At 41.8% G+C, this 22,452-nt stretch overlaps 1 protein-coding gene across 1 annotated transcript in view; it reads right to left on the bottom strand.

Moving 5' to 3' along the window:
- LOC146176188 (cytochrome P450 3A14-like) overlaps window positions 1-22,452 on the bottom strand; it is a 41,523-nt gene that overhangs the window by 18,493 nt on the left and 578 nt on the right. The window contains exons 2-10 of the mRNA XM_084580930.1: window positions 21,495-21,579; window positions 18,961-19,057; window positions 18,225-18,277; window positions 14,447-14,543; window positions 10,085-10,210; window positions 8,113-8,350; window positions 3,394-3,518; window positions 2,073-2,160; window positions 1,044-1,113 (exon numbers count right to left, since the gene is read on the bottom strand). Coding sequence (XP_084437056.1) covers window positions 1,044-1,113; window positions 2,073-2,160; window positions 3,394-3,518; window positions 8,113-8,350; window positions 10,085-10,210; window positions 14,447-14,543; window positions 18,225-18,277; window positions 18,961-19,057; window positions 21,495-21,556 — 956 coding nt within the window. The 5' untranslated portion in view covers window positions 21,557-21,579. The remainder of the gene's footprint in view (window positions 1-1,043; window positions 1,114-2,072; window positions 2,161-3,393; window positions 3,519-8,112; window positions 8,351-10,084; window positions 10,211-14,446; window positions 14,544-18,224; window positions 18,278-18,960; window positions 19,058-21,494; window positions 21,580-22,452) is intronic.

Below are 22,452 nucleotides of genomic sequence, written 5' to 3'. Positions count from 1 at the left end.
GCTGTCATGGATGCCGATTAATTTTTAGCGTATCTTGCGACAAATGAATGCAATTATATGTCTCACAAAACTCATGTGCGCTTTTTATGCTAGTGTAGGTGTTCGCTTGGCCGTGAAATATGCAATTATTAGCAACAAATTTGAACTTAAAAATTTGCACTTTCTTAGGTCCTCGTTTCCAGTTCATGATTTTGCCATGGCGTCGAGATTTCGCTGATTATGCTACTACTTTATGCATGATTATGTGATTACTCCTTTAACATGGCGTCGGCCGGAATATTGGACAAATTATCGGAAGGAGTGTATTGAACGTAAAAGTTTTAAGCGTTGTAAAACCATATTCTAACAGCAAATAAATCCCTACAACCTTCTCGGTCATGTTTTTAATGTTTTGCCTTTTATTGCAAAAAGAAAACTCATCGCATCCGCTTTTCATGGCAGTCCTAATTATTCGATGGGATCACAAAACAAATATTTATAAAAATCTTTTGCTAAGCATTGGAAGATTTGACCATGCTTATTAATATTTTCATAAATACATCATATAGAAGTTGCCTCAGAATATATATAAAGAAAGAAGCTATACTGATTTTGTATGCATGTTTCTGCGGTGGCAAGGAAGGAAAGTTATTTGCATAAAAATTATGCTTCATATCGGGTGCTTAGCCACGTCCTATCCACATGTGCTTATTATCAACCTTGCAATATTCGCAGCTTCCTTACAATGAAAAGCGGTGGCTCTGAAAGCCGAACTTCATGCGTGGCAATCTGCCCTATGCTTTGATATTAGAAAAAATAACACCATCCCGGTTCCATTTTGAGGACAGCTGGTGGCGTTGATATCCGTATTTACTGCATTGTTTTTCTTTTAGGTTTTTTTTTTTTTTTGAGCTCAATTTTCAGTGAAAACGATCGCATTTTCATCAATGCGCTGCAAACAACCTATAAAAACGAATATCAATTGGGCCTTTGTGCCGCCTAAACAGAAACATGACAGTGGGGAAAGGTTTCTCTTAGCGCACTTCCTTCCTCGCGTGTCTTACCCAGCAAGACAGAGTGTGCCAGCACATGTGAACACTTCCTCGTCGGTTAAAGACCTGGACTTGAGGATATCTGTGGAAGAAGGAGGAACAGAGCAGAGGCAATATACATGCCCGATTAAACCTTAGCATTCCATATGCAATATAATAAATGCCACTGTGTTTTATCACTAGACGCGAAACATCGTTTGGAGAGACAGGGAGCGCATGCGCGTGCCGAGGGCATGTCCAGCTTCGAGGTTCCCGTTTACCGTATCGTTCTAAAAATTGCCTTGAAAGGAAAAACAAAAGTGCTTTTTGACATACTTCTTCAAAGCAGTCGCCAGCTCTAAGCAACTTTGGTAGCATGTGCTTTCATATGTCGTGATCCATCCCTTCAGTTACCACAGGCAAAGCTCCCACGTCTTCGTATGGCGATATTCTTAAAATACGTCGCCTTCGAAATTACGTTTCATATTTTCTTATTTTTTCTCTCAGGACGGCGACGATAACGGATTTAATCGAGATCGGTGCCTTCGTACTATCTGTGAGGACTTGTCCGGTACCAGATGCTAGACTATTTTTTTCCCTTTGTGCAATAGACAGTACAATGAAATAGCGTATGACTATGACAGCCTTCTAGGGAGGCTCAGCACCAGTAAATACCCCTTTCTCATTTCTTTTACATACATGTAGAACCTGCAGGGGCGGGGCGAGAATGGAAGATGAGGCGTAAAAACGCACGGGTTCATTTATTTCAAGCGTCATCAAAAATTTGAGACACGATTCGAATGCGTGTAAGCTGAGTGTGGAAAAAAGAAGTCAGCCAGCTTCACATGCACTGCAATAGGCATTAGAGCATTGATATATTCGTCACAACACAACCAGCGCACATGAGCACGCCCTAGTGTGAGGAAGCGACTTGAATTTCTGCCTATGCTTCATAAATTGCATTTGTGTTCATATCAGACACTCCAAATCAAGCAGAAAAAAGTTCAAAATTCTGTAAATCTGGTGGTGCGAATTCCCGGGCTAACAGAAGTGTCGGCTCACCGTTCTTCTCCTTATTTCCTCCAGGACAAGTCACACGCTCGACATATTTCGCCTCTGTCAGGTTTTGAAGACAATCTGGCTTCCGCAACTGCGTAAAAAAAAAAAAAAAAAAAGGCAGGATAGCAGACCGGGACAGAATTACCCTCTCATGGGTCTGCATTCCTCAGCACCAACCATTCTGCAAAGTCCCCGAGCCATGGGTGTCTTTAACGAACCTGCAGTCTAGCTCGTTCTTGTACCGGTGCAGTGCTCGTAATATGCAAATGATGTAAACAAAGCGATTGTTCCTCCAGAGAAATTCAGGGGAACTAATATTCCCTATTTACGTAAAAAAAAAAAAAAAGAACAGCAAACGTGACTCCTACGTTGAACAATAAAACAAAATAACGTCTCAGGAAACCATCATTGCGCTGGTGTTGCGGAGCGCCATTGAATGCGCCTTAAAAATCTCGTGTTGCGAGCAGTCGTCACAGCCGCTTTTTGTGTGGTTTCCTTGAATGGCGTTATTTTAATGCCTTGCTCAAAGATTTAATGCTACGGGAAGGCGAAGACTGAGCGGCTAATATGCCAAGCTTTGCATATCAGCTGAGAAATGATTGCTGAAAGAGATTGCTTTATTCTAAAGCTATGGCTCATTTTTCAATATCTGTCCACGTGTAATGCCAGCAAGAAAAAATACCCTTTCGGATCCTCAAATATTTGATTACAGAGCGCCAAGTATATCACGTAATGTTCTCTGTTCCAGACTACCTGTATAACATATGAGTGTGAATATCGCTTTTTGGTCATGTAAAATGGATGAATGAATCCGCTTTTCTCGTACAAAAAGCGCGGGTGACCAAAAAAAAGCAGTTCGAAATGACCGCTTGACAGGCTTCGCCACCCTTAAGTCGACGATGAACAGCAGGTCGCTTTGTATCTGGAGTGTACCAGGATGCAAGTTAAACATATCAGACTTGTCAACAAGACCTAGTGATCGACAGGGTGATTTCTTAATCCGGTTACAAATATCAAGACTAAACAGAGTCATATTAAAAATATTTATTTCTATAGAGCATGTGACATGTATCAAAATCTTCGCGCCTATAATTGTGTATTGTGAAGATTTTTAATATTCTTGGATTAAAAACATTCACAACTGCCTGTATCCTTGAGTATGACATTAGCAATCAGTTTTGAATATAATGAACCTCGGCTTAGCTTCCCTCGTGACTTATATAGTTCCAGAATATAGGGACAAAAATGACTCGTAAGGAACTACGACCTGGCGCAAGGGTTCTAAGTGTCACCAGATTAAAAATTTAGAGAAGCCGTTGCTTACCAATGGGTCCTTCTTCCTCTTTTCAATCAACTTCAATACCTGTTGCCTTGTAGATCGAAAGCGGCTACGTAAAAGCGTTAGGTAGCAGAGAGGCATCATCAGAGGCCCGAAACTTGTGATGCATTCTGAAAAAAAAAAAGAAAGGAAGAACTATAAGCCTGTTACGCTACCGATTAAGATGAATGTAAACGACAGTCAAGGGGAGGTTGCACAAGAAATAATCGTGCAGGCAGTATTGCTGGCTGTGTATGAACAACTAAAGTGGATGCTGTTTCGGATGCTTCGCAATGCTTATGGTGCACAAGTGCAATGCTAACAAATAAGGCTTTGTTCTGCGGTGGCGAACGCGGCCAATGTATTCACGCGCTATTATTAAGAGCGGTATTGTGGTGAAAAAATTGTTGGAGGCACTTCATCTCTCAAGTGCGGTAAGGCGAAAGCCTTTCCTGGTACTCTTTACACTCAATTGGCACTTTTTCACTCATTTCTTTCTTTTCTCTTTTCTTTTCTTTGCTCCCTTTTCTCTTTTTCTACACTTTCTACATATTCCTCTTTTTACTTTTCCATTTTCCTTTCACTACTTTTTTTCTTCTTTTAATCTTCACCGACTGTTTTAGATGTTGACAAACAATGTCGAGGCCTGACATTGAAGCTTTGTAACGTTTTTTAACCTCTTTTTGAAAACATTTGATGTATTTTGCTAATTTTTATGTCGCGTCTGCACAATGCATCTTTGTCCTAGGCATTTTGACGTCAAATTGACTTTTGACTTTTAAGTAAATACTTTCTACTCCGCATCAACAAAATTTTGCACACAGATTTTTACACTTTTAACTTAAAAAACATTCAATTACTCATCAATCAAAATATTTTATCAATTGAATGACGAGTAATAGAACGACAGTGTGACAATCACGATGTGATTCACTCCTCGGAGGCACAAACTCTGTTCACGCTCATGAGCCTATTAAGATTTTGGTCTTTAAACGTAAGGTCCGCCACATTGTTTTATATTCGGGCTGCTGTCTTGCTTAAGAGATCCAAAGATCAGGGAGGACTATCTCGTCTTCCACTATTCGACCGGGACGTGGAGAAAAAGTTAGATAGCATCCGCATCAATAACCTTCCATATATCTTTTTGATAAACATATTAATAGATAAGAAATCTTCAACAAAACCAGAAACTCCTTAATATGTGGAAAGAGAAAAGCCCACTAAAATTCTCAACGCACCTCGTGTATTTGGACTCTATTGGAAAGCTTCCATTCTGCCACGTCAACTTCAACATTTGAACAAACAGCTCAGCGTTGCATAAGATGTGAATACTGGCGTCATGATCAGCCTGACAAGACCCACTGGAGGATAAAAGCCGATCCCGCGGTCCTCCAATGAACCCCCGTCCTATGTTACCTCCGACCATCCACCCACCTAGCCATCTACTGCGCTCCCTTTCTCCTCTAACCGAGTTACTCTTAGCAGCTGTTGCTAACATTGCCTTCGATTGCACGCCCTGTGTTGTCATTTCTCTATATTAAATTCGGCTAGGATATCATTTCCCCTTTTCGTTCACTCAACCACTCTGCTTTCTTCTGTTTACTTAGTGTTGCACTTTACATACTTTTTTTACACACAGCTTTTTATTTGTTCTTTGTTTACACTGAACCCCTAGGGCTAGCCTCCATATTTCGAACTCATATGTAAATGCATCAAATAGCACTACAAGTCTATCACACGTTGAGAGAGCCGGCATCTTACATACAGTTGCCTCCGACCGTGCAGCCGTCATCTTCTCCGGTTTTCAAATTGACCGTCACAACATAATACAGGGTTGCATAAGCCTCAGGGGCCTCTCAAATCACTTAAATCACTAACCTATTTGGGATTTTTAGACTTTTAAACGAAATTCTAATGTTCCCTGTATTCGAAGCCTTTTCTCGAGCAAAAGGAGGCCGCCTTCCACAACGATGGCCCATATCGGCGGAAAGGACTGGTCGACTGATTCCTCCACGGCGCTGTCGGCCAATTTAAACTGCATAGGCCAAGGTATCCTTCCCTTTTCTTCATTTGGATTTAAATAAATTGCTTTTTTTTTCCTGCCTCGTCTACCCCAATATTTCATCTGATTAATTGCTTATGCATAGTCTCCGGCGGGCCAGCTTCATATTATCTCCGTTCTTTAAAACATGCTCAATTTTTTCCGCATCTGCCTGCTGATGTCGGTTAAGTTAAACTTATTGACAAGCTTTAATACTCTTACACGTCTCCTCTGTACTTTGAGGTTGAAGATTTCAGACTTTATCGTTTCCTGATAACACAATTCGTCTAAGCTGTTAGCTTAGTGATATCCTGTAAAATATATTTCCGCCTACTTCTATCGAACAATCCGTAATAATATATGAAAGATTATCATTTAGTATTGGAATTCTAGGCACATGGAAGCACAAGTGATGATCTAGAACGGCAAACGGAATTGGAAAGTTTCACTAAAACGTCGTCTCTGGGGAGAAACAATGAAAAACATCATGATGCGCATTTTTCATTACAGTTCGACACCCTTAGATATATTACCTGAGTTAATGCACATAAATGTTGACCTATGTTGTTGGTGGGAATGTCCCTCTGTTTTTTGAAGCACTAGATGATTGTTTGATGGGGTTACCAAGGTATCTTGGCGCATTCACATTTTTGTTTCTAGAAGGCATGCATTCAAAATTTGGCTTCCATGTGCAAATGCCAGCGGGAATTTGGTTCGAACTGATTTACGCATAGATGGAAGTTGAAAGATGACGACGCACAGCGTTAGTACTGGAAGAGCAAAATATAGAGAAAGAAAAATAGTGGAAGAGTAACGGTTACAATGTCAGGCTGCGGGGATCATTTTCTGGTTTCACGGAGTGGCCATTCAATGTAATCTCTGCTTAGCTAAAGGTTCGAAGAGTGTTTGAGGTAAAATGCTATCTTTATATTATAGGTAATATTTATTATGCATGGCATCACTTGGTACACGTCGTCACACCTTGGATACGGCGAAGCGACTTCACTGCCTGAGTGTTTTAATGGTTTGTTCAGAAGAGCCCCCTTAATTATTTTAATGCGAATGAGAGTCACTAGTCTTATTCTGTAACCATTAAAATAGCGGCCTCGACTCGAAAGGCGAGGAGACGTACGAGATCCAACCTCGCTGAGCTCTTAACCGTTCAAGGCGTTCAAAATTGATTAAAGTTTGTGATTTGTGAGCTGTGATTTAAATACTTAATAAATTCAAGCTGAATCTTTTTTCGAATAAAATGATCTCACTTAGTTAACTTTAACAATGCGGTTACAATTATAGCACGTCTTTCAATAGTGAAAACTAGCTATACCAAGCCAGGTCGTTTTCATTCCAAACAAATTGACTTTACTGTAAGAGTCGATCAACCAATCATTTCACACTTGAGATCTTCAGCATTATTCCCGCATGTTGAAAAAAAAAAAAAAAAGCTATGCAGTGGTGACGCTGTCTCAGACATGCCGAATCTCGCTGCCTCAGGGATGAGGAGGGTGCTTCTCGGATGCGATTTTTGCTAAGTGGCATGGCCGGGCACCGACTAGTGGGGGTGCACTCAACAATGAACCGGAATAATTGATTAGGGAACAAGAAATAATCACTCCGTAATTTTAATAAACAGATACTAATATAGTTATGTAACAAGCCGTAGCGTAAAAACGGTATATTTACGCGGATATATGTATCCTGATTCGCATTGATCGTGTGTGAGATTTTCAATGCTTGAAGAATCTGCTGAATTACGTTGTATAGCACCGCGTACTCAGGTCAACAAAAATGCGCCAGCCTGGCCACAAATAGCAAATCAGATTTTCTGGCTAGAGCAAAATGAAGAATAAAACGATAATGGTGTATGGTAACAATTCGGAAACACGTCTACGTATTGTCGGCCTGTGCTGTTTTGCACCTTTTTAAAAGGAAAATGAACTATTAACAACTGCACATAAATGCCAGTTCTGTAGTGAATTCCGCCTCTTGGACACAGATATTACATAATTATTACAGGAAGTTGCTATAAACTAGTGAGCTATCTTAAGGGGTAAGTGGTTTGCGGAGCTTAATGCGTTGTAACGTCACGTTCAAACTATGTGCGGGTTTAAAATCAAACGCGCCACTGCTTGTGCTGTGGGCATTAGGCCGGTCATAGTTTGCTTTCTAATATATATTTTATGTTGCATTACGCTAGTGCATAGATTGTGACGAAATAACCTTAAGGTGAAGACTAAATGTCACTCTAAGGCATGGCCAGCCTCGTCCCGGGGTCGTCGTTGCCCACACTGCTCAGAATAACAACTCCAGCCAAGATACAGCGACCATGTAATGCCAATCTGTTGTATACAGCCACAGTTCGTGTTTACACACATTGCATTAATTCTATTAATGCATCTTACAGCCATCCAAATGATTCTCTCCAAAGACTACATAAACGGTCATTCACCGGTGTCACAGCAGATCGATCCATCGACATGCCATTGCCGCAATCGCGTATAAAGAAGTTAGTTTCTCGCTCTTCAACACGACCAGGGGGATGCTATTGTGATCGCCCTACGTAACAGTGAGCAACTAACTGCCGAAATGGTCAAAAATAAAAGTAGCGCCAAATGAATCATCGCAAAATATACTGCCATGATTAAAAAGGAAGGCACATGTAGCCGCGCGTCATGTTCACTCACGCCCCAACATGTGAATGGCGCCGGTCATCGTGTTGCGCGCAGTGTGCTTGATGATGCCGATCAGCGGATGGTCAGCGTTGACTTGAAACCGCTCGCTACTACCAAAGCAACGTCTGCCGATGAAATCCATGGCCAAGGGCTCGTATATGCGCAACATGTTCACTTCTTTGCTTGTGTTGGCGTGCTGCTCCAGCAAACATAGTAAAACGTTGACGTCTTCTTCGAGATCTGGCATCATCTGAAGTGTCATGAACGAGAAGATATTGATAGATTGGTCAGAAACAGATTTCAAGATTCACCTTCGAGGAAAACTGAAAAGCCCTCTTGAATTGTACTCCTTTAATGCTGTAACAATTGCACCACGCAATACTGTTAACCAAAACTATAAATATGTGAGTAGCTGCCTTTTATTATGGCAAACTACATGAAGTGATGCACCTTTGAAACATCTGTTAGTCAGCGTATATTTATCAGCGATAGGCCATCGAATAAGCTAATAGCGATGGAGAAGGCTACGGTAAGGCGCTCGGACATTGTATATTCAACTGACAAATTTTCCTAACAGTTATGCGGTTGTGGTTCTGTGTTTACACTAATCTTCATGGAATTTGAGACAGCGCTTCTTGGGTAAGAGGATTCACAATTTTCTTAAATCAAAATATTTTTCAAAGAAATGCAGTCCAGCAGCTTGTGGCATCCATTGCAGAATTCAGGTGTAAACAAAAAACTAACAAGACCTCGAGCTACTTTAATATCGTGCATTGGAGTGAGCTTTCTTCGTACCCAAGCATGGAGGCACAATACGGGGCTGGCATATTCTACGCTTTATTGCTCTTGGGGTATGTGCAGTGATTTAGAACATTATTGTTCTGTCTTACTTTCAGTGCTGAAAGGCATATCTTGCTCGCTTCGATATAGAGTGCAGGAGAGCTACAGGGGTGCCTTCAACATATTTTTTCCCGAGTTCCTAGGAGATATGCAAAAATGAGGCTTTCCTCCTTCCTTCAAACTTCTCACGAGACTGATCTTGATCAGAACTATTGACAGCCCGAATTCTCTATCCAAGGTCGACGCTCATCTGCTGGGCCACTCATCTGTGCTTCAGCTAGAGATGGTAATTATATTTAAGTGTCGCTGCAGGGGAGAAATCGCTGGCAGATTCTATAAGGCTAATTTCTCTAGTAGCTACTAGCAACCTCAAAATACAGCACTTTTCTGTTGCGCTGTTAACTACGTCTTAGCCTTTCGTATTCATCCATAATTCTATTTTCTTTGCACATTAACAAGTCGCACACATAATATTTATTTTACTCAGCTACAATGCATTTCAAGAAAAAAAAACAATATATTTCACATTTTACCAATAAGTGGAAGTCAGTGGAGAAATCCTCGACGCTTGTTAACTTTTTTTTTGTGCTATACATTGCTTTGAGATGGGAAATCCTTGGGGACATCTCCTCTAGTTTATACCATGCCCAATTAACGATATCGATATCAAATACACGTCAACGTATAACACGGAGCAAAACACACGCACGCACACACAAACACACACACACACACACGTGGAAAAAAACAACACGCACATATAAGCACACACATGTGTGCGTGCACGCATGCACAAACACGCATACACACGAACAAAAAGGCGATGCCAGAATTTCCTAAAAAACGTGGTCTTCAACGTTGCCGTGTTAAGGTCTAACTACCTTACGCGTCCTCGTCGTTTGTGTATCCTTCATCGTGCAAGCTTTCATTATCCCTGCAGAATTTTAGGCTCTAGACTGAACAAGCTTGTTTGAATCTCTCTCTTGCTGCTGAAATCTCGGCATATCATTTATCCGGTGGAGGGAATATACCTAGAACATTTAAGTGTGTGTGAGTTGGGTTCCATCTCCTTTCATTTCCTGTACAGCGTCGGCAGCGAACACGTATATAATTCAACAGCCTACTCGGGCGAATCTGTACTTACCAGCCTCAGTTTGGCTGAAGTGAAACCCCCGGCCACAGCGCCTCGGATGCTTCTCCAGTGCGGGGCAGTGGCATTCAGCAATGATGTACCCAAGTACGGATGACGCTGTACCGTTGCCATCGTGAGCTGAATGCACACAAGTGGTATAGTCAGCACACACACAAAAAAAAAACACAATATAATGAGAGAGATGCTTTCACACATTCTCCGGCAAAAGTGAATTTAAAGCCGAAAACGGCACAGTGCCACAGTGTTGTACTGTATTAATATCTGCGGGCACATTTATAGCTGTAAAACTGCAAGGCATGGTATTGAGATTAGGAAAAATGTGCAAGAGCTCTGTAAATTCAAATTTAAGGCCTTATCGGCCTGTAGCTCGCCATTCATGCTTGCTTCCCTAGAGAAGTAAACAGACTTACTATATTTAGTATATTTAGCAGGTAATTAACCACTTAGGTCGACAGTCAGGCGCTGATCAGTGCTGCGTGGCCCTCTTTTTAAATAATAAACCTTCCCGCGCACATTTCTTGAATAGACATGCTGGTATTCAATCGTCCTAAAGGAATTCTTTTAGGTAGCGTAGATTTGTGATAAGAGACTATTGATTCACACCCCCTTAAACGCAGTAATCCGGCTGCACAAAATGGTATGAGCAACTCTAGATCATTCTTGACTACTTAGCGACCACCACGAGAAACCGCCAAAGCGAGGTTGGCGCAGTAATGCGCGATAGGTATCCATTACTCGCTATTTGGGAAACAGTACGTCCAATTTTTAATCCTCGTAATACCATCACGTGAATGTAAAAAAAAAATGAAGTCAAAAGAGTTCTACTGCGTACCATTTTAGGTGCCTTCTGTCTGAAAATTCCTCATAAAGTGCATAATGTTTTCCCGCTATGCAGATCGCATGTTTTGGAATATGTTATGTATAAAAAAGCAGCTCTCTAATAAAATGACTGCGGCCACGGTGAACTATTCTGTACGACTTTTTCCTTCACGGCAGTCGTCAGCTTACTTCATAGTCCATTTCAATTTAATGTCGCATGATCTTGTTTTGATCCGAAGGTTTCGTCACTGACAAATGAATTTGTCCGAGAGATTACGGTAGTACCTCTATCTTGTTTTGAAATAATGTAATTGATAGTTGCCCTCGACAAGTAAGCCATGCGGCTGACACTTCAGTGTGCACCGAACGAGTGGCAGTCTTTCGCTCAACGTGGCCGTATGTCAAATCGACGGTGCGCGCTGTTCTGAGTCGTAGAAGTAGAAGATGAGCTAGTTATCAGGGAAGACGATTGAATGCGCATAACTAGGATATGTTTTAAGGAGAAAGCCTTTAATGGCTTCTAGTGTCTGCGTCTGTCCGGTCACACATAGCTGCCAATCAAATGACGTCATCACCCGACGCCGAAGCTAAACACACTAATCACAATTCTCCTTGTCTACCGTGAAGAAGATAGTTAAAAATTAACAAATAAATTCTGCCTCCACTCTGAATCGAACCAATCATTCCTTGGATCCCCAGCTGAACGCTTTAACCAATTGCTTCACACATGGCTTTTCTTTTTTTCCCTAATTGCAGGTCAACAAAGTACATACCATTAATAAAAATTGTTATTCTACCTTTGACTAAAGAAGAGGTGGCACTAGGCGCCTCAGCGCAAGCAGGGCAATACCGTAGACGAGACAAGGAGGGAAATGAATCATGCGATGGCAACCACATGCCGCCGCTGTGCGATCTGTGAAAGCCTGCCCTCAGCCAAAGTGCTAAGACAATCGATGATGGGCTTGAGACGAATTTACACCATGAACTTTATAATCTTATTATTTTGAGCCTCTGTCCTTGCCCTCTTCGCTCACCTTATTTCCCCTCCCTGTCTCTCAGTATCCTCTTTCTGCCACCGCAGTTCAGGTGCTTCCGTCACCGCGATAGCAGATACAATGACCGACAGAAATTTTCCCTTCCTTTTTGTATTAGAGTAAATAATCCCATATGCTACTAATCTTCAGCTGGGATCCTACTACTCTCAATGCTATTCTCATATATGCTCACTCTGCATGAGGTGATGAGAAACCACAAATACTGTATTTTTATGATTGAGTTGTATTCGCAAGCTATGGTTTTGTAAAGGCAGTTGTGTGTTGTGTTATATTTTGCAGAAGCTAGGTGTCCGCTTGCAAAAATTGAACAAAATATGAATGCTCACACCAAAGTCGCTGTTCAGGCACTTCCACACAGCACGGAATTGAAAAAAAAACAGTATTTGTGGTCTTCAAGGGTGCTTCAAGACGTATGCTTCATACGGAGCCTACAGGAAAACATGCTTCAAGGTGTCATGCTGAAATCTTTGATAGTGAAGGCTTTGTGCACACTGTTGAAACTACCCAAGTGCCAGTGCAGAATATGGTAGCCACCGATGGAGAGTCACTAAACAGCTTGTCAGGAACATCGTCGTGTGAAGATGCGAACACCTCGGAGGGCACCGACAGCAGCATCCACAGATTACTTAGGTGCGAGAGAGACTTTATCCAGCAATTTGCGCTTCTTCAACTGAAGTGGAAAGAAAGGATACGGCTGCCAAACTCTATTGTGCAGAAAATATGTGACGTTTTGTAAAGTCAGGCATTATTTGAGCATTTGGATCATATTCAGATGAGCTCAGTCAGTCTTACATCATTCATAAAGAATGAGCTTTGAAAGCTGCTAAGCAAATATGAAAGAGAAAAGTATTAGAAATGCGGCCTGCCATTTGCATAGCCAGAGTGTATTTCTGTGGGCACTGACAGTAGAGGAAAAAGAAGAATCCTATAGCTGTGTTTCCTTGGTAAAGGTCTTGCAGAGTTTGCTGCAGGTGAGATCACGTCCCCGAATATGCCAAATGCAGGGTAGTACCTATTTAGCATATTTGATGAAGCAGCTTTTAAAAATCACATGTACTTCCAGCGAGATCCTAGGAAGCCATGCAGTACACTAAGTTTGAGGTATGTGACTCTCTTCACAGCAGCCTGTCAGCAGACACATCTTCAATACCGTCGATGTCGCACGGTCCGTCTTAAACCGGTGTTAGGAGAGGACGGACGTGGTCCGGGTCACCAAACATTCCAGAGCTAAAATGAGTAATACCCAGCTCCGACAGCGTTCGGGTTCGAACTGTTTTTTTTTATTATTATTGCGCTGCTCGCGCTGAGGCGCCTAGTGCCAACCCCGACACCATTCTAGACGTCATCAGAGAGAATTTTGTTTCTGTAGCAATTGCCAAAGGAAACAGTGGCCTTTGACAAGTAATGTTTTTTCCTTGAACAGCAGCTGTCTGGAATGGCCTCTCCCACCATATCGCTGCTATAACATGCTCTTCAACATTTGCGAGGGCTGTAGAAACCTGAATTTTGTAAGCCCACCCCTTACGTAACACCCCGAAGCGGGGTCTTTAAGGAAAATAATGTGATGTGATGTTATGTGGTGTAATGATTTTTGAGTGAACGCGCTTCGCTCATGTCATGTGAAGATGGGCTCCTTTATCTAAACCCTTCAGCATTAGAAGGTTACCGAGATTTCTATTCCATCACGGGTTTGCAGTGAGCATAGCATTTTTAACTTTGATACACCAAAAGCTTCAGTGCTTGCATCGCAAAAACATCTTCGTACCCATTGTCTGAGCATAAGGGTTTTTTTATTTTGAAACTTAACTCTTTTATTCCGATGTTTCGGTATATTTCTAGTAACGGCAAAACATGCTTCAGAGTACATTTGCTAAAGGATTGTATTTTAGAGCACATCTGTTAGAGTACATCGTGTAACTATTTGTTATAACCATATATATGAACACTACTGTTAAAAATTTTGCATTCCTTATCTTAAAGCGGCCGTAGTGACGCCCACTGAAAGGACGCCACAACAAGGCTAACTTACCGAGAGCGGAAGGAACTGATACAAAGTTATACGGTTTGGAGAATAAAATCAATCCTGATTACATTGAACGAAGAGAAACGTAGGTGTGCTAGCACTGTTATTATGCTTACCTTTATGTATTTCGGTAATATTAGTGATGGTTCTGCCGGAGTTAAATCGAATAATAAATATAGGGATCAATAACATTATTTATGCAGAAACAATTTGGAATCACACGGTCTTTCAACATTTCGTAATGCCCAGGTATTTCGTTATATCTGGGTCTTATTTTTTCGCTTAGACATTTAAAAGTACGTAAGCCTTCTATACAGTCATTGTCGTATCAAAAGTTGAGACAGAAAAAAAAACCTGTTCTAGTAGTACCTTTGGAGCCTTGCATAAAAATTGCATAAATAAGTTTTTTTTTAAGCTAAACATTTCGGTGGCCGCTACGCGGTTTTCGGTACTTACGCCTCTATTCATGAAGTTCTTAAAGTTTCGCACGAACACGTACTCGATCAAGTCAAAATCAAGGGTGACAACAAATGGCACGTCTCCGTTGTAGAATCTGCGTTAAAAAAAAACGGTGACAAATGTGTACGACGAGGCACAAAACTGACGATTCAGTGTTGTTAGACCATATGCTGAATAGGCGGGCTAGCACATTGCCTGAACCAGCTCGTTGCCATATATTGTTTACTTTTAGTTTATTTTGAATTAAACTGCTTCCTCTCAGCTGCCACCTACCAAATCACAAGGATTAGAAAAAAAAAAATTCCGAATTTTCAAAAGTATGCCAACTACGACTTAAAAAAAAAAACACGATAGAAAACAACTAATTTGATGAATGGGAGCCCTAATGATAGAATATTAAAAAAACATGACGGCCACTTTTACATGATCAGTCCACATGGAAGCTGGATGCGCTGTCACGGTGGTTTTCCACTTCAATAACAGTTTCGAGTTGATCATATTGAAAAGGATTCAGTCGTAATCTACCTCATAATGTAAAAGCCCACCCAAGTATATGTAAAGTGCGGCTTTAACCAAGTCGTACAAACGTGTCTGCACGGCTTAGGATTTCCATTCCTGGATCTGAACCTCATGAGCTTGGTTGGTTCGATTCGCGTTAAAACATACTGCTGCCCAATGGGCAGCTCCTGCCAATTACATCACTACATAGAATCTCCTGATGATCCAGAAACCTACAACCAATCAATGTCTAGCCATGCCACCTGCTTACTATCACAGTCGGAGACATCCTCGTGAATAACACTTGAGTAAAAGCGGACAAACTGCTGAAATGCAGAAGTGGCGACGTTAGATCTAGCTCACTGTCATTCTCAACCTCCTTTTTTATAAAGGATCTAACGAGTGACAGTGACCGCCGTGATCTACCCTTCACCTTTCAGTACCTCGAAAACCTTTCACCTAGCAGTTCCTCTCCATTCTGAGATGATATTAGGCTTTTTGACGTTCAAGCAATTCGTTCGAAAAACAACCGAAATTTTTCCTCTTAACGACAGGTTTTATATGTTATTTTAGTAATAAAATATATAAGGAACAGAAGAATTGCAGTCGCGTTCTGGTATTTTCTACCTACTGAACTGAAGAAGAATACAGCTTTTCAAGAAGCAATGGGCCGTTATGGTAAAAGTTCATACCATTTGGTCGCGTTTGGGCTATCTCTTACTGTTTTGGACTCAGGAGCAGAGTCCTGGAAGCAGGAGAAGGGCACTAATACTGGCAACGCGTTGGGGTTAATGCAAGAAATTCTGAACATATGTAACGCCGCGCCAATAACTATCTGCTTAGGAGGGCTTCCCATCGAAGAGGTACAGCGAACACGAAGAATAAGGCAACATTACAGAAACTAAAGACAAGAGTTACCTTATCAATGAGATTAATCAGGCTGATTGCTAACCGCAAACGATGAGTAAAATTCAGGGGCCCGCCACCTAAGCCTCGTTACTTGCGTGAATGAGAAAGTATTTCAGTCCTGCTGCTGGTCTGGTTTTTGAGCCTGTGTCCACACTTCTAGTGCTTTTTCTTACATACAGATTTCCACCAATCCTAGGCGTGCCTAAACATCTCTGCATGCAGTGGCACAATCTACATTGAGGTGTTATGATGTCCGACTCTTTAACCATCTATGCCTAACTATGACAATGATTACGCATACCTAATATTGAGGTTACTAATTATCACTAATATGACTAATCAAATCATATTTGTGATGATTAACATGAGTGAATGCTTTCATTATGATCTTTTTCTGGATGACTGACTAGCGCAAAGGACGTTTCTTGGTCACACTTCCTGATAAAATGAAGCATAAGAGATTAATCAGTTTTGCTTTAAAAGAGACAGGTCTCTGCAGATTAGTGCATGCCTTCGTAATAAAGAGAGTGGTCTACGTTGTCCTGTTCCTTAGACTGGATAAGACAGAAAAGCCTAAAGCTGAGGAGCTCATTAGGCAGGCGCATATAAACCGGTGCTAGTGTTACCTAATAGAACCCCCACATACACATTATTAGAGCTAGAAATTTTTAACATCCTAAAGGATCTTAAGGGAGCACACCTTACGGCATACCTTGGCAGGATAGCGCGCACACGTGCTGGGAGAACCATACTCGAAAACCAGGTAATAGGAACCAAGCATCCAGGGCAAGATGCCAAAACGCAAATATCCAAGCGAATCACAGGCTCGATGTTTATTAATCTTCAGTCTAAGCTAATGGCTCCTGCTCACAAAAATGGGAAAAAGAAAGTAAGGGTTAAGGCTTCCCACAATATATACATCACCAGGAGAGAGCGGTCTACGTTTACGCCACGGAACACGCTCAAAGGAACTATTCGCAATGGCAGCGGGAGACACACAATTAACGACGACTGATTACCTCTGGAAAAAGATCCTCTGAGATTGCAAAGGAAGTGGTAATAGCTTTAGCCATAACTAACGCGTGATGCTAATATAATATTCAGCGTCTCAATTATTCGTACGAAACCTTCTTAGGGGCAGTATAGGTCCCCGGCAGCTATGCATTAATGATGCAAACGAGGCTCCACTCATTTGGGAAACCAGGGACAGGAGGCAACTTGCACTTAATCGAGATCTTGCCAGTCTGACTGGAGACGTCTTCAATGCCATGAGTTTCGGTAAGGATGGTCTGGCAACATTTCATGATGTAACAAACCATGTCATGTCTGAAGGGGTGCTTTCCGCACCAGAAAGATCGCTAGATAAGGCATAAAAACAAACTAGAAACGCCACCGGACTCGGTCTTGCGAAACCCTTACTTACCAGCACGCATGCAGCCAGGCGATTTTAATACCAGTCTTTTTTTTTTTTTTTTGAGCGATAGGAGGCAGAGTTGGCCAGCTCAAATATGGACAACGAAGTGCATCAAGTAGGCCTCCCAAGCCGCTGCTAACAATGGGCTCATGGCCACTCAGCAAAAGCCACCACGACATAATTTTTGACGAAATAAAATGTTTGCAACAAAATCAAGACGTTCCGTTATATTTTTGAGGTATATGTCTCGATATCGACGAGCTTTCTCTTAACAGCCCTCAATCTATGTGTTTTATTATTAGGAGAATACTTAATAATCGCTACTATCGACGATAAATAGGAGAGCATAATCGTATAATTGCGTGATCGCGAGAGAAATCACAAAAGTGAAAATTAGAACGGAATAAATTTTTAATAACAAGACGCGGAACACAGCGGAAAATTGAACGAGTTACGAAATAAAAGACCAAATATAACCCGCTCATCTTTGGCAGGTAATTAGGCCTAGAAAAGGTTTCAGTTATTTACTCTAATCGATGCAATGACTAGTGAGAATAAGGTATGCTCTAGGTGGGATATCTTTCCGGATACGATGCCGCGTCGACGCGCGTAATAAGGACTCCGGCCCTATCAGGTAATTACAGCCACCACCATACTTCAGACGGGAGGCCAGTACAATGTTTTCTCACCTCTTGATAAACCTCGGGATGTCGCATCTGAAATGCACTGCGTGACAATCTTCTTCAAGTGAACCGCCGCATATCGTGCCTTCAACAATGCGTGATAAATACGGACCAACCTCAATAACAGGTATCATTTTCCCACCTCTAGTTGCGAAAATATTTTTAGTGATAACGACATTTACAGTTTTAAAGCAGTTGTATACAATACAGGCTAGATGAATTGACATTTCAGGAAAGGTTGAAAAAAAAAAATTGATTGCAATGCACTCACCCAAAAGTATCACCATATTTTTCTATCCATCTCCCAATTACCTTGTACAGGTCCTGCACAGAAGAAGTTTGTCACTGTGGTTATGACCATTACGGTAATACTTAGCGTATTTTCGCTAACAAGATGGCAAAGGAAACATACGACATTTCAGCTACCTGATCCTACGAATATGCCACTTTGCACAACTTTGCACATTTCAAAGCTTTCGCTCCTCGATAGGGACGTGAATAGAATACCTTTTTTCCCTAAAGAGCGCCGCAAATCTGCACCAGTCAAGTACTCCCTCTTTGCTTTTCATAAACACTGATAGCTGCGTGAGCACAGAACAGAAACTCTAGGGAAAATTTAAATGCTTTCTCGAACACAGCTGAAGCGTTGAAAACGTTCTATAAGGCGAGCTTATTACCCGCGAGATCGAACGACACAGTCAGAGCAGACTCTGGTCATCACAGTTTGTCTCAATTCTTTCGTAGTGAATGCTCTCGGTTGTCAACATGTTTTATACACTTCTGTTCTGCATGGACGCTATTTAATTTTGACGCTGTGCTTTTCTATCAAGTTAATAAAAAAGACAATTGCTGCGACCTCATCAGATTTCTTACGGCTTGCCTGTTCATTTACGTTTGGTAATTTATTATTTTGTGCGAGATAAGAACTATTTCTATCCTGCTAAATCCCTACCTTTCAACCTACTTTTTAAACATTATGTATTTTCAAGTCTGACAATCATTCTGACCGTGGAATGGTACTCCACAAGGTTTCCCCACAAAAGGTTCGGTCGAGGGCCTGGTATTCCGAGTCTGCTGAAATAGGAAAAGTGCCACCATCGCCACCTGTAAAAAGGCAGAAGGATACTCCATGTTACAGCACACATTCTCCCTTTCTCACTTTCGCAAACTAAAAACTGCCACTTATATCACGGCTTGAAGTGCGCAAAGCGTCATGTCAATCGCGGTGTATCTGTGCAGCTTAGCTTTGGGGCCAAGCACGCTTTCGCGGTATCAAAATCCAGTCGTACTGGACTGAATAAAGGCCGATAAAATGTGCTGTATCAGTGCACATCAAAAAATCCAGGGTGACAAAAATAGTAAGGAATAATGCAATGTATGAGAGTCTAGAACTACGCCGCCATAAAGATGCGACCGTGGTAGCTAGGACGCAACACGTTTAATTAAGCTCAGCAGTCCCGGAGGTGGGGGGGGGGGGGGGGGTGATTTGGAAGGAACAAAGCAGTTTTAGATACTCATTACATTGTGTTATCTTATACAAAATAACAGGAATAAAAATAAAATACAACCTACTCATTAGCTGAAGTGGTTCCGCAGTTTTATGTGATAAAGGCTGCACAATTTTCATTGGGAGATACTTTACTGAAACGACCTAAAAGTATATCACGCCCTCTTTTGCATCTGTCCTAGGTTTTTCTCATATATTTATCAAGTTTTTGACTGGTTGTTAATAAGATATATAATTGTCATTTTGTACATACCATGGTTTCTGTTATTTTAGCAGTTATAACTGAAACGCATTGCTTCTTAATTGATACTGACTACGCAGTGATGTTTGCCATGCCGTTTTCAGAAATAAGCACGCTTATTGTTCTGTGCAAGCAGGTCAATAATCGTCGTGCGCGTTTTCTTCTGTCCGCGTCCAAGAGTTAGCGCTGATGTCCTACCTCCTTAGTGTGGTCTTCTCTCTGACTACAATCTAACACGAAAGATTAGTTTAAACACACTGAATCAGCCGGTATCAATACCTCCGGTCCTGTTCTATCATCAGTAGTATCCACCACGTTTGCATGTCCTGCCCCATGACAACGCCGATGACTGGCTGGAGCAGTTCGACCGGGTGGCTGTCTTCAACATCTAGAACACTGACTTCATCATTCCTCCATGTTTACTTCGCATTAAAAGATTCTGCGAAGACATAGTCTGAGAACCACGAATCTGAGCTGCGAACATGGGACATTCAATGCGGAATTCTCGCGTATATTCACCAGCACACTACGCAAAAAAAAAAAAAAAAAAAAACGAATACAGCCCGAACGAAAATGGGATGATGTACGCCGAAGAGATGAAGCGACCCTTTCGTCGCGCAGGCCCGACCATGTTGGAAGATAAGAAAGTGTGTCTTTTGATAAAAGGCGTTAAAGAGCAGTTGTTTGCTGGCCTATTGTGAGTTCCACCAGCGGCAATAGGGGAATTCCTTAGGGAATCGACCGCCATGGGAAAGGCGGGAAAGGAAAAATGTTTGGGTGTGTTGGTTCAGCGTCAGCATATCAAAGCGCAAAAAACAAACGACAAAGGACGGAGTGGTCCTCCTTCTGCTAACCGTGGTGGTCGGTTGTGCAAGATTTTCCGCGCTGAATAGTGGATGCAGGCTCGGTTCTACTGTGACAGCTTGTTTTCAAGTAGTGCAGTAAAAAAACCTTCCACGCGATAGTGGCGCCAATAAAGCTTGCCGATATGTGTGTCAGCAAAAATAATCATTTTTCTATGCAGCGTGTCTTCCCGATTGGGCTTTGCGCGTACATTAGGCGGTAAATATGCGCTGGTTGCTGGTTATGAAAAGCTTTAAATTCCTTTGGAGTCTATAGTATAAAATGCCATAAACTGTACCTTGATGCAAAATGAAAACAGTTGATGCCAGAACAACATACAGCTTCTGAGTTCACGCTTAGTTTTAAAATCAATAAATTATTGCTTAGTCAATTATTTTTCACAAATTATTTTGGTTTTGTATGAAACGCGCGTCGGATTCTCTCATGCTGTAGAGCTCTAGAAAACAAATCTTTCTTCGTTTGAAGTGCTGATATATGATCATCTTCTTTGCAGCTCGAATCTCCCCTGGGAGCAGTCAGTTCAGTTCAGTCATTCAGTCGTGTCCGACTCTTCGTGACCCTATGGACCATACCACGCCACGCTTTCCGGTCTCTCACTATCTTCCTGACATCACAAAACTTCATCTGCAGCACCTCGAGGATGCCATCTAACCATCGCGTTCGCTGCCTACCCGTTCTCCGGTGACCCTCAACCTTTCCCAATCAGTCACCCAAGTGCAATAATGAAAAAGTTCATTATTGGTATTTTGTTTCTTGTGAATATGATACAGGAACTTTGCAGTCTGTTTTCTCTCTCATGGCAGACTTTGATCCTGTATTGTGTTGTCTAATGTGAACACAGCACTTTTTATAGTTACTTAAAATATTCCCTAAAACGTACTCTATATTCTAAACAAAGGCCTAATCGGATGACAGCCAAGTGTGCTTACACAAGCAGCAGCACCGTGAGATGGACAAGAAGGAGAAGCAGGCCCAGTGTAGCCGAGATCATTGCTTGAGTATATCACGGGCAACCTTGAAAGGAGAGAAAACAACAAAAAAAAAACGTCCGTCTCACAAGACAATACTCTATGCTTCGAGTTGGTGAGCCAAAACATAACAAGGCAAGAAAAACTCACACCACTCGGCTTTCGTGTGCTTGGTGCTTACATAAAAGAAATAAAACAGAATCACGTTAGGAGATGAGACATTTGGCGCTGAAAATCACGGAGAGACGTTGGAGCTCCCTCGATTAATAATAAATTTAGTAATTTTACTGCACTGGGTATCTTTATTCTAAGCCGAAGCTTCGGACACGTAATACACTATCTCTGGAGGGTTGGGGGGGTGGTAGTTGGTCGAAGGTAGCGGTGAGAAGGTGAACAGATCCTTAAATAATGAAATGAGGGAAGTATACTGGCAAATTTGCTGGAGGATTGTGGTTCTTGCGGTGGGCTGGCTTTCCCACAGCGGTATAGCTGGTATGTGGTGATGCTAGATCGTGAACATCGCATTCGGAGGTTCGCATTTTTTTTTTCACCCGACGATGGCGTTAGTGTGTTGCGATGAGGACGAAACGAAAAACGAACCATGTTATTGTATACAGTGTCAGTCTAAATAACGAGGCCTAGCTTGTTCTATAATGCTGGTCCTCAAACTACGGCGTCCTTCAACGCTTAAGCCACTTCAGGGTGTCAAACATCACGTACTAGCCTGAAAGTTTCGTCCGATAGCCGTCATTAGAGAATAGAAGCAAGCTCCGAATACAAAATTGAAGGCAGCAGCTCAACTGCGAGAACAGTGACAGCTAGCAGCACAAAATGGACAAAGTAACTTGGTGGCATTCCAGTTTGCCGAGCTTCACAGTGGTCATGAATGATAGCTACGCTCTATTTGGAGTATGACTGG

This window comes from Amblyomma maculatum, chromosome 10 (genome assembly GCF_055883805.1).
Source record: "Amblyomma maculatum isolate TAMU_Amacu chromosome 10, ASM5588380v1, whole genome shotgun sequence".
Taxonomy (NCBI): Eukaryota; Metazoa; Arthropoda; class Arachnida; order Ixodida; family Ixodidae; genus Amblyomma; species Amblyomma maculatum.
The sequence above is the reverse complement of the archived record's forward strand: the minus strand, read 5'-3'. Positions and strand labels throughout refer to the sequence as shown.